Source organism: Parastagonospora nodorum, assembly GCF_000146915.1.
Source record: "Parastagonospora nodorum SN15 chromosome Unknown scaffold_30, whole genome shotgun sequence".
NCBI lineage: Eukaryota > Fungi > Ascomycota > Dothideomycetes > Pleosporales > Phaeosphaeriaceae > Parastagonospora > Parastagonospora nodorum.
Genome location: NW_001884578.1, coordinates 402,121 through 417,808, shown reverse-complemented (window position 1 = coordinate 417,808; position 15,688 = coordinate 402,121). Strand labels below are relative to the sequence as shown.

General features: G+C 51.9%; 7 protein-coding genes across 7 annotated transcripts; 2 read left to right on the top strand and 5 right to left on the bottom strand.

Annotated features, from left to right (window-relative positions):
• Positions 1-742: 742 nt before the first annotated feature.
• SNOG_14285 (hypothetical protein) lies at positions 743-1,522 on the bottom strand (the record flags this gene model as incomplete). Its single annotated transcript, XM_001804427.1, has 1 exon — positions 743-1,522. The coding sequence occupies one exon, from the start codon at positions 1,520-1,522 to the stop codon at positions 743-745; it is 780 nt and encodes a 259-aa protein (XP_001804479.1).
• A 533-nt stretch (positions 1,523-2,055) lies between these two features.
• SNOG_14284 (hypothetical protein) lies at positions 2,056-2,892 on the bottom strand (the record flags this gene model as incomplete). The annotated part of the gene is made up of 1 exon (XM_001804426.1): positions 2,056-2,892. The coding sequence occupies one exon, from the start codon at positions 2,890-2,892 to the stop codon at positions 2,056-2,058; it is 837 nt and encodes a 278-aa protein (XP_001804478.1).
• Positions 2,893-3,269: 377 nt separating this feature from the next.
• Positions 3,270-3,593, top strand: SNOG_14283 (hypothetical protein; the record flags this gene model as incomplete). Its single annotated transcript, XM_001804425.1, has 1 exon — positions 3,270-3,593. One exon carries the CDS (start codon positions 3,270-3,272, stop codon positions 3,591-3,593), a length of 324 nt encoding a protein of 107 aa, XP_001804477.1.
• A 637-nt stretch (positions 3,594-4,230) lies between these two features.
• On the bottom strand, positions 4,231-5,502 carry SNOG_14282 (hypothetical protein; the record flags this gene model as incomplete). Its single annotated transcript, XM_001804424.1, has 1 exon — positions 4,231-5,502. The coding sequence occupies one exon, from the start codon at positions 5,500-5,502 to the stop codon at positions 4,231-4,233; it is 1,272 nt and encodes a 423-aa protein (XP_001804476.1).
• Positions 5,503-6,330: 828 nt separating this feature from the next.
• On the bottom strand, positions 6,331-8,482 carry SNOG_14281 (hypothetical protein; the record flags this gene model as incomplete). Its single annotated transcript, XM_001804423.1, has 2 exons — positions 6,331-7,887; positions 7,946-8,482. 2 exons carry the CDS (start codon positions 8,480-8,482, stop codon positions 6,331-6,333), a joined length of 2,094 nt encoding a protein of 697 aa, XP_001804475.1.
• Positions 8,483-12,495: 4,013 nt separating this feature from the next.
• On the bottom strand, positions 12,496-13,850 carry SNOG_14280 (hypothetical protein; the record flags this gene model as incomplete). Its single annotated transcript, XM_001804422.1, has 3 exons — positions 12,496-13,035; positions 13,086-13,450; positions 13,670-13,850. 3 exons carry the CDS (start codon positions 13,848-13,850, stop codon positions 12,496-12,498), a joined length of 1,086 nt encoding a protein of 361 aa, XP_001804474.1.
• A 1,080-nt stretch (positions 13,851-14,930) lies between these two features.
• On the top strand, positions 14,931-15,512 carry SNOG_14278 (hypothetical protein; the record flags this gene model as incomplete). Its single annotated transcript, XM_001804421.1, has 1 exon — positions 14,931-15,512. One exon carries the CDS (start codon positions 14,931-14,933, stop codon positions 15,510-15,512), a length of 582 nt encoding a protein of 193 aa, XP_001804473.1.
• Positions 15,513-15,688: the final 176 nt, after the last annotated feature.

Sequence of the window (15,688 nt, the reverse complement as noted above, 5' to 3'; positions counted from 1 at the left end):
TATAGTAAGATACTAAGAAAAGTATATTAAAGAAGTAAACTTTAATAGCATAGATAAAAAGATAAAGTAGATAGAAAAAAAGAAAATATAATAGTTAAAGATAGTAAAGTTATATGCTAGATTATTACGTTAATAGTTCTAATAATTTTAATAGTATTAACTATTTTAATAAAGTTTTATTTTAAAGTATATTTAATAATAAATATAAATTCCTTAAATTAATTAACTTGCTAGCAACATAGTTAATTCTATAGTATTAATAGAAATAAATATTTAATAGATTTTTAGTTTTCCTAATAACTATAGACGTTATAGAGAGATTAGCTATAATACTTATACTTATGCAGTTAAAATTATAGAGCTATCTAATAGTAATAAGTCTAAATAGTATTTCTATATTCTGCAAATTATAATAAATTATAGTAGTATTGCAGAAGGTACTCTGCAATAGACTAACTTTAAAAAAGTAGACTACTTAGTAAGGTTAGACTGCTTAGTAGTAATTTACGTTAGACTTCTTTTATATTTTATACATAGTGTTTATAGTGCTAAGAAGAAGTAGCTAGCTTAGTAATATAGCTAGCTTAGTAATTAATTACGTTATTAAAAACTAAAAGAATTATAGCAGAAAGAGTAATACTAAGAAAAAGTAGCTAGCTTAATAGAGTAGCCAGCTCAATAGTAGAATACGTTACTCTATAAAACTATAGACGTTATAGCTACTATAGTTATTATATTATATCTATATTTCCTTTCTCTGCGTAAACCTCTTTTCGTTATCACTGCCCTCAAACATACCCTTTAAGCTCGGCATCCTATATTCGACGTACTCGTTCATGGTTTTCAGGACCCTGACAGGTGTGCGGTGTTGGTTCATGGGCCTTTTGCTCACATCACTCAAGCCTGAATGCGGCACCTGCTTGGCCAAGTCTTCCTGGGCCATGCTCTTCATGGGCTGGAACTGCTTCCAGAAAGGCTGTCGCTCGACGTAGTCCTGGTGTACAGCGCGCGAGCGGTCGACGGTTACTTGGAACCATTTTGTGCGTGTCTGCGGCGGCGCGGAGGGTGACTCGAAGGGCATGGGTGGCGGTGTGAGCGGTTTTGGAGGGGGACTGGCGGGGGGCGAGGCGCGGGTGGTGAGGACGGAGGGGCGCAGGATTTCGTCGATGCCGCTTTGGGTGGCTGGCGTTGTCTCGTGGGTGTCTTCTGCGTTGTCCTGGCTGCGCAGCTCTAGGAGGTGGTCCTCGTCGTTGGGGTCGACTACCTTGTCGAGGGCGAAGCGGATGGGCGAGGCATCGAGGGCTTTTTGGGCGGCATTCGCGTCGCGGAAAATGACCAGGGCAATGTTGTCGGCGGGATTGTGGTATTCGAAGCGCAGAGACTTGTACATGGAGAGCTCGCCGAAGCGCTGCAGCACGCGGAATATCTCGCGGCTCTCGGAGAGGTTGGCGGGCCGCGGCACGATCCTCAGGTGCACTGAGCGGCTGGCCAGCAGCTTCGGTGCTGTTCTGCGGACGGACATGGCCACAGGCGGTCGATAGGCGGGACGCGGTATACGGAACCGTCGACGGGCATGTTGTTGTTGGACGGGTTGGGAGCGCCGCGCAGGAAATGTCCGCAGTCCGCAGTCCGCAGTCCGCAATCCGCAATCCACAGTGGGGCGTGCCCTAAATTTACCAGCGCGCATGTCTGCCGTGCGGCGTAAGACAGGGCCGTGTTCTTGGGATGCAGATCCGTACATCACCCATCACACATCACGTCCCGGCATGCAACAAGTTACAATCGACTTCATGTCGTGGTATTGATGACTATACAGCTACTGTACACAACCATGTGTAGCTAGGTGCATGCATGCAAGCCGCTGGCGCTTTCGCATCGCATCGCATCGCATTGCATCGTAGAACGCCAGGCTCAACCCGAAGGGAGCAATAACCAAAGTCGCTGGGGTTCAGCAGACCGTGGGGTATCATAAGACCACCCCGCCCAAAAGAGCCAGAACGCCGTCGCTATGCTGTAAACCAAAAAATAATAATCCTTAGGGTCCTCGATGAATGCCTACGATGACCTCCTTTTCTCGACTCGATGCCCTGACCGCTTGCGCATGCGCACAGTCCTGGCGACGCGCGTGCAGCTGTCGCGTTGGTCGCCAGTTTTCCACTGCGGCATGTCGGCCATGGGCTCGACGTCTTGCGGTGGCACGTCGTACTCCATATCGATGCCCTCGTCACCCTCGACAGGCGAGGAGCGGCACGTTGCAGGCGCCGATGGAGACGACGCGCGCCATGTGAGCTCGCTGATGGTGCACTGCTCCTCGTCCTCGATCATCTGCACCAGTCGTGAAATGTCGCGTACGTGCGACGCGCTGCATTGCATTCGCGAGTTGGACTGGCGCTGCATGCGGAGGAGCGATGCAGAGACGCGCGAATACGTTGGCCGGGGCGCGGCTGGGGCATGCCGGACAGCGATGGCGCAATCGTCATCGCTTGGCGGCGTGAGTGGGCCAGAGTAGGATGCGTCGTGCACCTGCGTGTTGATGCGCAGACTCTGCTGGTTGAGCTGCGAGGCCAAATCTCCCATCGAGCAGGGCGGCGTCGGTGGGCGGTTGAGGTGGAAATCGCGGCGACTGGGCTTGGATGTCGGCGAGACGTTCATCGCAGCGCGATCAGCTTCGTATGCATCGTATGCTGGTGGCGAAGCCGGGTCGAAGGAGAAGTCGCGGAACATGGCGGCCATGACTGAGCTCCAGCTGTGGGTTGTGGGTTGTGGGTTGACGGCGACGGCGACGGCGACGGCGACGGCGACGAACACGAATGTCGAGACGTTCGAGCGTGGCCCAAGGTGCGGGCGGCGAGGGTATATGCAATCTGGGAGAGCCAAGATGACGGGCTTCATCCGCGAGTCTGGTTCCTCGCTGCATGCGGTAGTGATGTGCAGGTGGCGCTCGGTGGCGCTCTGCCGCTACACTTGTCGAGTCGAGTCGTCGTCTCCCCGTCCTCATCTCGCATCAGACAGGAGCAGGGGCATCACATGCACTCCATACTCCAGAGTGCCCGCTGTGCTGGTAGCATCCCTTTTCCCGCCTGTCAAACGGCTCGTGTGCAGGCTGAATGCTTGCCGGGAGATGTCTCAGAGGACATGTCCAACCGCCCCGAGCAGCCTTCTCCCTTCTCGAAGCCAACTGCACCCGACGGTTGGGTCGCAACCGTTCCGCACTTTTCGCCCCTCTCTCCTGTTTCCCAGGTCTAGAGATTCCCAGGCACAGAACTACCATGTCTCAGATGGACGCGGCTGTCGTTATTCCCGCCCTTCACATGCCTTCGTCTAATCAGCAACCAATCGCGCAGCTCGAGACGGAGGCGAAGCCCACGGCAAGTTCCAGATCGTCGCGGCGCGCAGCAAACTTCAGCCCTGGTGCCATGGAACGCCATCCGGAACATCCCACGCCCTCAACTTTGATTCTAGCGTCTCCACTCTCTGCACGCGCAACTCCAGCGACCATGTACCCTGCGCATGCGCAGCACTGTGGATTTCTTGCACGCGAAGGGCCTCCTGAATGCCGAATGCCAGCGTCACTCGGCCTCACCCGCCAATAACGGTCTATGCTGCCCATACAAGTCTCTCCCCGTTGCCCAATTACCGGCATCACGGGGCACTTGCTTTTTGCGCGCCACTCGAGCCTTGGGTGACACCCGTTGTGAGGTTACATTCGCGATGCCGCCACAATCTCGGCTCCTTTGCTAGCGAGCGAGCCCACGACGGAACCTGGCCCCACGATCTGTTCCAGGCATCCCGGCATCCCGCGCACGGTCGTGGCTGTTCCTGTGCGAGAGCCACAGTTTGAGCCACATGCATTTCCACCGTTGTTATCCGCAAGGCTGGATCCCTTCAACTTGCCGAAATGAATTCCAGTATGCTGGCACCGCCATTTCCAGCTTATCGCAATCATGACCCTTACAACCGTTCTACTGCCAAACCCAAGCCTACGAGTGAAGGTCCCGCAAATTGTCCGTGCGCCGAGCAACCTGTTTACTTCCGTTTGTAGTTGTTCACTTGCATCCACATGCAATGTCTGTCATCGGTTGAGACTCGCTCTACAAATACCGCATGCCTCCACATTCTTACAGACGAGGAACTGCGTTAGTGGAACTGCGTTAGTAATACTACGTACCTTGGTCTAGACTCCTCCCCATTCTCAACCCTCTTCTCTATTCCCCATCTCCAACCACTATCTTAACCGCCCTCTACCCTTTCCCTCATCAACCTCAAATCCAAGCCACCCAGAACTCTCCTCACCCACCACACTCCCATCCAAGCACCCGCAACAACTCCCAGTTCTGCTACCATTGCCTTCTCCTCTCGCTCTTCCTCCATCTCCCGCTCAACATCGCTCTCAAAGTCCGCCCAGCTTCTCCTGAGTCCGCTTGTCTCGGCCTTATCCTCATCCGCCCCCGACGCCCACGCACCCGCTGTGTGGTGCGGAGTGCCCCGCTTAAACGCCCGCCTAGATCGTCTGTGGGCGACAAACGCGTGTTTGTTGTGAGGCTGAGATGTGGACGTGGACGCGAGCTTGATGAATGGCGATGGGTTGGTGGTGTTGAGATGTGGAGCGGATACGGTTACCGTGGGGGTGACGCGGAGGCGCTTTTCGGCGTTGGAGAGAGCTGGTGAGCTGGCTTTGCGCTTGAGGATAGATTTGAGTGATCCTGAATCATTGCAGTTGTGGGGAACTCCAGTCAATGGATGGGTTGGGTTGCTCCGGGAGTCTGTCGAGGGTGTTGGAGACTGCGGGCTTGCGTCTTTCTGTGTCTCCGCACATCCTTTGATGATGGACGCTCCTCCACGAGTGCGAACGTGGCGGCTCTCGCTCTTCTTGGACTTCTTCAATGATCTCTTGTCTTCATCAGTCATCTCCTTGTCCAGCACCATCTTCAGAAGCTCCATCATGAGTCGCGCAACTTGGTGCTCCTCGTCAGTCGGCTCGTCTTCTTCCGCCCCTGGGACATACTCCATACCGGGGACCCTCGTGAGCGCAACCTTCTTCTTCTCCCAGAGATCCAGAGCATTCTTGAGCTGGCGCACATCATCTGCGGACAATCTCGGACAGAGTAGCAACTCTTCATAATAGGTCAATGCACTCATCGCTGGGATCTTTACTTTCCGCCATCGTTGCCGGAGCGTTTTGTGGTGGGCCATATCCTTTGATGCAAAAGCACCTCCGCGATCGGCAAAGTCGCGCTGTACGTCTTGGGTAGCTTTGATATGGCCGGCCATGGTACACTCTGGGCACATATGCGGGTCAGTCATCAATTCCATCAGCGCGCTTGACACCGTGTGCTGGCATGGCGAATCTGCGGGTCTGGAAGCCACTGGTCTTGTGTCTGATCTTCCGCGGGTTTGCGGCGGCTGCTGCGACTGCTGCTGAGGCATTGTTGACTGAGGGAAAGCTGCCCTAAAGGCTTCCGCAACTTGCCTGACAATATCCTCGATTGGAGGCTGGCTCATTTCGTTCGAGTGTGGGGTTGTTGTTACAAAGTTGGGTTGCGGTTGCTTGTTTAATCTTGTACCTGCGTGGGTGAGAGAGAACTTTGTACACTGAGCGTAAATTAGCATTAGAGTTCCGAGGTCACCCCATCACGTGCCAGAACTCACATTCACTGGCTTGTGGTATCAGAACTTGGTCTAATCATTTCAACTCGCGATGCATGGATTGATTGCTATGGAAAGTCGGTCGCGGGATCTGGAAGGGACCGGGCAGGACCGCGGCACTCAGCACAATGACAAGAACACACAGTTGCGCTTGTACCAACGTGATGGAACATCAATCCCACGGATCAACGAAATGTCTGGTGAACGAAGATGAACTTAGGGAAAAACGAGACTCGAACTCAAAGCTTCTCGTCATACACATCTCCCGTATCCTGGATGACTTTAATCGCCAAACATGTGAAATGACGGATTGTTACTGCCCTGAGAAAGTGTTTAACAGCAACAAGCATCGATCTGTCTAATCAGCGAAAAGAAACGAGGAAAGACAATAAAAGTGCAGGACATAAGAGAGTCTGAGAGACAAATATAGTGAAACCATGGGTCCGCTTTCGCTCAAATGAAAGTCCAAGCTATGGACAAATATTTCAACCAGCGTGTAAGTTCTGCTCTCAAACTATATCGTTGAGTTTCACCAGGTGAGAAAAAGAAGACTACGCGTGGAGTACCAGAGTGAGAAAAGACAGAATTAATTTTCGCGAGAGACTAAACTAGTGGTGAAATAACCACGGGGTATGGTATATCAGAAACAAACAATCCTTATCAGAAATCACCTCCCATGTTCGACTAGTCATGCTTGCCCTGCACCTCGGTCATTCCTACGTGCTCTCGGGAACTCCCCGTACTCTCATGCGCAACTTTCGCTTGAATCCCCGCAATCGCACTCTCCACTGCCGCGGCAACATCAATATGGAAGAATGGTCTGTTCTGGCCATGGACTGTGGTCACCTTACCGGAGGGGAAGCCCTTGTGTCCGGAAGAGTGAATTTCATCCTGTGCCTCGGCGTCTCCGATCCTTGGCTCGGGTGTGTCGAGCGGTGCGTAGCTGTACACGGGGTTCCAATGCTGCCGGGATGCGAAACGCTCGCGATCGATGTATCCAAAGCCAGCGGTCGTCAAGGCACGCTTGGTCCAGCGGCTGTTGATAGATGCAAAATGCCACTCTACACTCTCTGGCGTGGCGTAGCGGTCAAGCTGTGCGCGAACGTCGATGAGACCTTGTATTGATGTGACGTCGACGTTGTTCACGGCACTGAAGTCGAGAATGATGGCACGGAGAATGGGACGGTTGTCGTCTACATTGAGCTGCTTTCCGCGCCTTGGACCAGGGTCGTTCCATGGACGATCACCTAGCTTGGCGTAGCGATCGAGCGTGGTGGGCCGGGCAATACTCTGTGCGAAGTGAACAAGCTCGTCCATGTAGCCTTGCTGGTTCAAGTATGTGAATCCTTCAGTAAATCGATAGATCAAAACTCCCGGGAATGGCGACTCGATGTCGATTTGAGGGTTGGAACCGTCCTTGTGGCCAATGGGGATGAATGCCTCGCGGCTGGCATTTTCGGCGCCTGGACCGTATGCGCCATCCTTGCGAGCAACGGTATCAGGAGTGGCGCGGTAGATGTTGACTTTGCCGAGGAGCGCACCGTGCGTGAAGAGTTGTCGCCACAACAGCAATGCGAATGACGCCGCGATGGTGCAATAGATTCCATTCTCGATGTTTGTGAACACTGTGACGAAGACACCCAGGAAGAAAATGACGACCTCCAACGGGCTAGTCTCCCAAAACTGGAAGACAACGTTGGGTGGGGTGATGAGATCTCCGACTGCGTGGATGATGATTGCTGCGAGCGTAGCCATGGGAATATAGAAGAACACTGCCGTGAGAGCATAGAGCGCCAAGAGAACAATGACGGCGGTGAAAATACCAGCAAGTGGCGTACGGACACCAGCCTTGGACTTGATTGCAGTTCTCGAAAACGAGCCAGTGGCGGGGTAAGCTCCCAAGAAGGGCCCAATGAGGTTGGTAAAGCCGACAGCCACCAGTTCTTGAGACGGGTTGATCACGTAGTTGTTGATGCGGCCAAAGGACTTGGAAATGGCGATGTGTTCCAGAATCAGTACGATGATCGTTACGGGAATGTCGGGCGCGATCGCGGAGAGCAGCTCGGTGTTCATTTTGGGCGCTCCAGCGTGTTGGAAGCCGCGAGGAACCTTTCCAAGAATCTTGAACTTGGCCTTGTTCATGTTGGGTTTCGCAGCATGGAGGACCTTTATGTTTCGGTTTACGAGCCAGCTGATCAATATGTAGAGAAGGATCACGAAGGCCATGCGCAAGGTGCTGAGCTGGTCAAAGTTAACACGGTGGCTTCTACAAGTGTACGGCGTACGGGGAGAGACTTACGAAAAACCAAAGCTTCTTCTTGGATGGTTGCTTCTTTGTCATCCACGAGCAGAAAATGCGAATGGCATAGAGCAGAAACAACGCCGAAAGTCCCATGGCGGCATCCAGCTTAGTTCGTGGAAGGCCCTTGAGCGTGTCGATGATTACGAGGTATGTTGGTCCGCGATTGTTCACACCAGAAATACCCATCAGCGCAGGAACCTGACCAGCACCGATGCTGATTGCAGCACCTGTCATGAAAGACGTAATAGCGACCAGCGGGATGAGTTCAACGATGCGACCGAGGCGAGTCAGGCCAATGAATAAGAGGACTGCACCAGCGATGACGGATAAGGCGCGGGCAATGTCCGGAGCCTCAAGTTTAGGATGTGTCTTTTGCACTTTGATGACGATGTTGCCGACAATGGTGGACATGACAGCCACGGTTCCAATTGTGATGTCCTTGGAGGTTGCGAAAGCCCAGTACAAGATGAAACCGACGAAGCTGGTGTATAGACCATATTCCGCGGGCAGTTTGGCCAGGAGAGCATAAGCCATACCCTGGGGGATAACGACAAAACCGACGGTGACACCCGCAATCACGTCTCCGAAGAGCCATGTGAGGTTGTAGTGAAAGATCCAATTCCAGAAGGGGAACAGGCTTCGAACATATCGCTTGGTGGCACTCGCTGAGGGCTTGAACTTGGACAGGTATTCTGCTGCGGTTGGTTCATGTTCGACATCTAGTTCTGCATCAGTAGCGTTCGACAGCAAGATGGGTCAACTTACAGGTTTCCACAGAGGAGATGGATGCTGCACCAGACAGTGGCTCTTCTTTGCGGTAGTCGAGGTTGATGCCAAGAACCTTGGCCGCTGTGCGCCCTGCTCCGGCCATTTTGGCAGTGCTTGAAGTGCTTGAAGTGCTTGAAGTGCTTGAAGTGCTTGAAGTGCTTGAAGTGCTTGAAGATGACTTGGGAACGTTGGTATCAAGTGCCACGCGTGCCGAGCAAAAACGAGTCGGAGGACCAAGACACTTCCTCGGCGATGACGGAAATAGCAAGCAGGCAATGTGAGGATCCAGGTAAGCTTGGGTACCTAGATGGTGTTGCGTACTGAACACAAGGTGGGCCTGGGGGAGGTTAAGTAGGTGGTTGCTCGACACTAAAGGAGCAACTGGATCCGTGGAGAAATGGCAACAGAGGCTTCAGTGTCAATTGTCAACAGATGCTGCACGGTTCCAGATGCAGGTCGGGGGCCAGCCGCAAAGGCTTGGTGTGATGCGAACCCAAGAGACCAGCGTCCGTCAACACGGCACGCTAGACTTGGCGTGGGAAGAGCGTAGAAGCGGGGGGTTCTGATCAATCACAGGTTGGTGTCGGCACTACAGAACCTGGCCATCAATGACGTGCTTGCTGAAAAGGTTGCGTTGGATAAAGGACAAGAACACTGGCAGCCTGGGCTGAGTGAAGGCGCTGAGCTTGTGCAGTCTGGGCCAGAGACATGGCTCTTAGGGCGTCGGTTGGTCGCGTGGGGGATCCGGGGACGGTGGTTGTCCTGGAACCAAGATCCTGTGTTCGTGGTGGTTGTATTTTGGACTCCCCAGGTGAGCGACCACGACGAGAACGGGTCCCGCAAGCTACCCATTGTTCGCCGTGGCGATGGAGAGCGTGGAAGATACTGTCGCTGTCTGCACCTTCATGTTCGTCTTCTCCGCCCTCGCTGACCTGAGGTGGAGCCCTGTCCGGGCATTAGCGAAGTCTTTGAGCAAGCACGACATTCGAGCCAAGGATTGTGCGATTCTCCACGAATCCCCAGCCAATGGGAGCCAACGAGGTCGGCGCCACACGTGCAGCGGGCCGAGCGCCACCACCCAACCACGAGAATGGTGCGCAAGATAATATCGCGACATGTGGCGCCTCTTCGACATTTGGATTTCCACAGGCCTTCACCTGCATGCGGAGTGCCGCCGAGGTACAAAGCACGGGCAGCCCTAGTCGGCCAATACCCCGTGTTGAGAATGTAGCTCTAACCAGCACGACAACATCTCCAACTCTGATGGAAATTATGCATGGGCATCCTCTAGCCTGAGCCTATACACAGAGCCCTTCCTTCAACCCCGAGACCTACCAGCACTGTGTATAGCTTCAGGCTATTGCATGGGCTGCCACTCTTGCCGCGTTCTGTCGTGTCTGGGAACATGTAGCATGTCTCTGTCTCTGCCTCTATTGCCAGGATCATCAGCTGCGTCGATACTTTCGCCGACGACCCGGGCGCCGCTGCGGGCATACGAGTGCTTTGCGCCGTCGTTGGCTCATTGCGGCCGAATACTCCTCATGTGTTACTTTTGCTTCTTCTGTCTGGAAGTCTTCTGGACGCCCACCAAATCTTGCCTCCACGTCTCCTTCGCCAAATGGAATCGCCTGACTTGACCCTATGCAGCAAATTAACCCCCAATTTGTATGGCTTGGTCAGTGCGGAGAGAGCGCGAGGGTTGTGAATGGCTGACACTGCTCCAGATAGTCCACCACGAGGCACACACCACCAAGTAGTTGGCCATCATATGCTACGGGCCAAATATTCATAGCGTAAGTTCAAACCACAGTAGCCGCCGCGAGCGTCGTGCTTGTAGTGTTGTAGACGCCGCTCCGCCAGCTCTCTGCTAGCTGCAACTACGTCTACCTTGCCCGATGATGCCATCGAAAAGGTAAGCGTGTCTTTCAAAGTCAACAGAAGGCTGGAGATACACCCGAAAGCGTCTTCCAGCATCGTGTCTTGAACGATAGTAGGTTTCCCAAATGGGCCGAGATTCTGTGAGAGCGCGCTGCTTCAGGGCTCCCGGCGTCTGTTAGTGCGAAGCTCTAGAACAAAGCATTAGGTTTCGATTGCACTGGGCTTTTTGGAAATAAAACTATGAAATGTCGCAAGCGACGATCGGAAACGCGTGCTTGTTGGGCGACTGTTGCACGTCGGAGAATTGCTCCAAGCCCTAGAGGTTCATATAATTTACGCTACCCCTCGAAGGCTGCATGAAGACCTACAGCTCAAGCTTCGGTTTATGGAGCATCGCATACGATATGTCGGGCAACTAGTGTGCTCTAATGAAGCAATGTAAGGAGACATCAAAGGATCACACAACGCGAGGCCTACCTTGTACACTCGTAACTTGTTCACGCTCTACAGAAAGCATGAAGCACTACGGAAATCACAAAGCACTACAGAAACCATAAAGCAAGCGTACGTGTACATTGTACTCTCAGCAGTCTTAACGTCATGACTTACGTCAGAGTTGTTGATATCCCAAAGGAAAACAGCCGATGTTGAGTTGCTTGAGGGTCTCAATGCGCCACCACAATATCATTTCCTACCTTGAATCTCATGTTGTGCGGCATCCATGACTGCGGATCACCGAAGTTAGACCCAAACTAATCTCAATTCTAGAGAAACTCGCTTTGGGCACATGTTGGAGATATCAACTTGACGCCCAGCTTTGCCTTCGACATCCTTGGCTTGCTCAGTGATGTAGTCGGAAAGACAACAGTCCAATGTAGCTGATAAGCTGGTACACCATCTCTTACTTGGGGACTGAATCATTGCGGTTAGCTCAACAAACACACTCTGGGCACTGTATCTTCTTATGGCTAAACTCTCTTCGAGTAGAGTCTAAGCTTCTGGGGTCTGAATGTGCTCATCTCGACTCGAGACCTAGAACTAAGTCTCACTAACAATTGGTTAGCCACCTTGTTTAGACTATCACCCCCCGAATAGAGAAGATGCTTCCAAAATTCTTACAATGTAAGGCTGGAAAGTGCTGTTAGATGACTGAATTTTGCTGTCATATATATTCGCAATAATGCAGTATTGAGTGGTATTCCTTAGAAGATGAAGACATTGGCACGGATCTAGAGTTGATAAGAGTGCAGTAATTAAAGGCTGCGCATGCTCAACCGTCCTTCATGGTAGTATTACTTTATTTTCCAATGATGCCAATGCTAATATCAGAATGCTCTACAAGACTCTTGTGGCTAAATACTTCACCATACCTGTCTCGTACTTCTCTTGGACATATATTTCTAGGATATCCGGATCCAAAACGCCACTGATCATGTTCATAGGAGGTTGCTGTTCAGCCTCGACCACGGTCCGGTTTCCTCAGATTGGTATGCCGCCGTAGAAGACCCGAGCCGTCGCTCGGAGTGGCCGTCCCCTCCACAGCCTTGTGTTTCAAAACGTCGGGACGGGCCTGTGATCCCGGCAAGGCGGACTTCGGAGTGAATAGCTGGTTGAGGATAAGGCTCTCAGACGATTTCTTCGGGCTCATTTGTTCGTTGAACAAAATGTCTTTCGTATGAGCACTATGCCATAAAGGGATGATCAAGTTCGTGAAAGGTGAACAGTCAAGCCCAAAAGTGTACAAAGTATCGATAGAAGTTCTGTTTTGTATGCACTATAATCCGAAAATTCGAAGTGTCGCTACGTGAGTTATAAATGTAAAGACAGTGAAAGGCAGCCTAAAAGCACCTGTACTTGCTCCTCCAGCCAAACCGTATCAGACAAGCATCATGCGACATTCCTCACAACAGCCACTTGCTGAAGTCAAACGCCGACTCAGCCTGACCAGCAGCAAGACCTGCTGCCTTCAGCGAGTTCCAGTTGACATCATTGATGCCGACCTCGTAGTCCCAGCCGTAATGTGGATCAGGATTGGGGAGGATCTGCCAATAGAACCACGGAATACCCGCAGCATCGATTTGCGACGCCCACATCTTGATGTTGTTGTCTCTAGACCCAGAGCTAACTGGCGAACCACCGTTGCAGTTGTTATTGGAGGCATCCGTGTAGCATGCGCCCCATTCCTGCATGATGAGCTTCTTGCCCGCATTCTTGGCTTTGGTGACGTATGGTTGGAGCGCAGAGGTCTTGAAGTCGCCGACGCCGTAGGCGTGGATTGCGAGCACGTCGAGAGAGCTACAGGAGAAATAGGGTTCGAGGAGGGAATTGGAAAGGTAGGCTCCCCCTCCCGTGGTGACAAGGATGTTCGGGTTGTTTTGCATGTTATCCTTGATCGCTTTGGCCATGGTGCATTGCCATGATGCTAGCGCGGTAGGGTTACCCTGGTGTTGATGTTAGTTCAGTCGTATCACCGGATGGGTCCGTGATTTACTTGTGGGTGCATGGCCTCGTTTTGGGCCTCAAATGCAAATATGTATTCAGAGCTCTGAGCCCAGGTCTTGCCGTTTGCGGGGTTGACATGTGCAAGAACATGAGCGATACGGTCTTTGAATTGGCTGATCGCGTTGGAGTTCGTGTAGAAGTCGCCAGTGCCGTAGTATTTCCCGTAAAAGTCACGGTTGCCTTCCAGGGCGTTATAGCTATGGATAGAGATCTGGAGCTTGATACCGTAGCCCTTAGCTTTGACCATAAGCTTGTCCAGACGGTTCAGAACCGTGTCGTCATATGATGAAGGCGAGTCTGCCTGTAGACCAGGAAAGCTCTCGATCTCGGTTCCCTTGGTGTTGCCAGACTGGCCTACAAAGGAAATGGTAAGTCAGCATTGAACTTGAATTATACGTGTATCGTAGGTCTTCCCCTGCGAAGAAAAGTGACCAGGGTGCAGCAAGTAGCATTCCAGCCTCTAGCCTGAAATTATACGCAGTGTTCATGACCTTGTGCACAACGTCAAGCTATTGAGAGCCCCTGTCCACTTTCCATCGTAGTTCAGAACCTGCAGTATGTAGGGAAACTAACCATCAAGCCACACACGCAAGACCTTGACACCAGCACTCTTGAGGCCATTAAGAAAGAATGTCGACTGTTGGTCAGTAAGCCCAGCAGCGTAGTATAGGTTGGTTGCCGAGAACGACTTTGCAGCAAGTACAGTAGTTGACAAGCTGCACAGCAAGGCTGTAAGATACGAGAAGGCCTTCATGTCGATCGTAATTGTGTAATGGTGATCTGAATGTCGGTGAATTGCTGGTGAATATCGGAGGGTAACCTGGACAAGTTGCGGTCAATAAGTACACGAGAAAGGTCCTTCTACGGAGTGTCTTTGAGGCGTGGCTATTGGCTATTTCTAGATAGACAGGACTACATGGTGGTATGACCGGTCAAGTGATTCAAAGTGCGTCAACAAGTGTCAAGTAAGTTAGCCATAAAATTCGCCCAAGCTGCGACCTTCCACTTGCAGCGACGGCAACTCCGGAAAAAGGAGAACATTGAAGTCCTTCAGTCTGCAGGCGCTTGTGCTACCTGCGAGGTCCGGGCATGAAGTCAGTGGGGTCCATGTCTGACCATTGGGATAGTTCGCCCCCAGCCAACCATAATGAACGGCCCCTAAGCTAGTGTCCGAATCATGGCACACCTAGTGTAAACTAGCCCCAAAGTGGCGCGGAGATATGCACGCCGTGTCTTTCCCGTCGCGGGCATTCTAACTACAGATCATCTGGGTGGTCCGATGCTAGTGACATGACATTTCGAAACGATTGAAAATGCAGGATGAAGGACTGTCTCAGGGACGGGAACCTCCATCGATCCTGTGCAGCACCTTGACGCAAATCTCAAGACTACCGTCGACCAACTTCATAAATGCAGCTCGTACTCTGTCCAGTGGTGGCTTTCCAGCCTGATCCACTACCGTTATCATGCGTTCTTCAACATCCCTCGTCGTTCTGCTTGCAGGGCTGGCCGCTGGCCGCCAGATTCCACAAAACGTGAAAACGTTCTACGAGTCATGGAAGGTAAGTTATAACACAGGTTAGACGCCTACAACGGAAATCGAATAGGATGACTGAAGCTATAAAATGGTCCTTGCCTTCGTAATCGAAGCCTGACGATACTGCTCACACCTTTGGAGCCCTTTCTTTACTTTACGCCGTGGTTGACAAGTTGCAGTAGAGAGTCCAAAAAGTGTTATGCATCTAACATTGAGCAGAGCAAGTCTTGCCCCAATCCACTTTCACCAGCATACGACACTGGCGTCGGCGGAAAGTCCAAGAACAGTGTTTACTGCATGGACAAAACCTCAAATATCGTCTTCCTGAAGAACCAACAAGGCGGATTCGCGGATATGGATATCGACTGCGACGGAGCCGGCAAAGGACAAGGCGGCTGTAGTGACGACCCGACTGGTCTGGGCGATACGTCCTTCAAGAGCCAACTGCAGGATCTGACCAAGGGAGCTGTCAAGGATCTCAACACCAACAAACACACCTTCGTTGTGCTCAGCAACTTCATCATCAACGATGCTCAAGGCGATAGCCGCAAGCCCTTCGACATTGAGACAGCTGGTGTTGAGCCACTGTCCATTGTTGCCGTCATTTGTGGGAATCAGATGTTTTACGGCGTGTATGGAGATCAGAACGGCGGTGTAGTCACGGGCGAGGCTTCACTTTCCCTGGGGAAATTGTGCTTTCCCAATGAAGGACTGAGTGGCAACAAGGGCCATGGTGCGGCTGACGTTCTTTACTTGGCGTTCCCGGGCGCTAAGGCACCTGCCAATGCTTCGTGGAAAGCCAATGACGCTAAGACATTCGAAGCTTCGCTGGCCGCAGAGGGAGACAAGCTTGTAGCGCGTATTGGGAAGGCACAGTAGATGCGTTGGCATCGACAAGAAGTGAGAGAAGGATTGGTTAGTGGCATTAGTTGAGCTCGTTGTAAACATCTGTCTTCCTATATCTCTTCTCGTCGGCATCGCGAACATGGTCGACCATTTCACAGGAACTCATAAACTGTTCGCGAACCATACATGATCATGTAGTACACTCGACA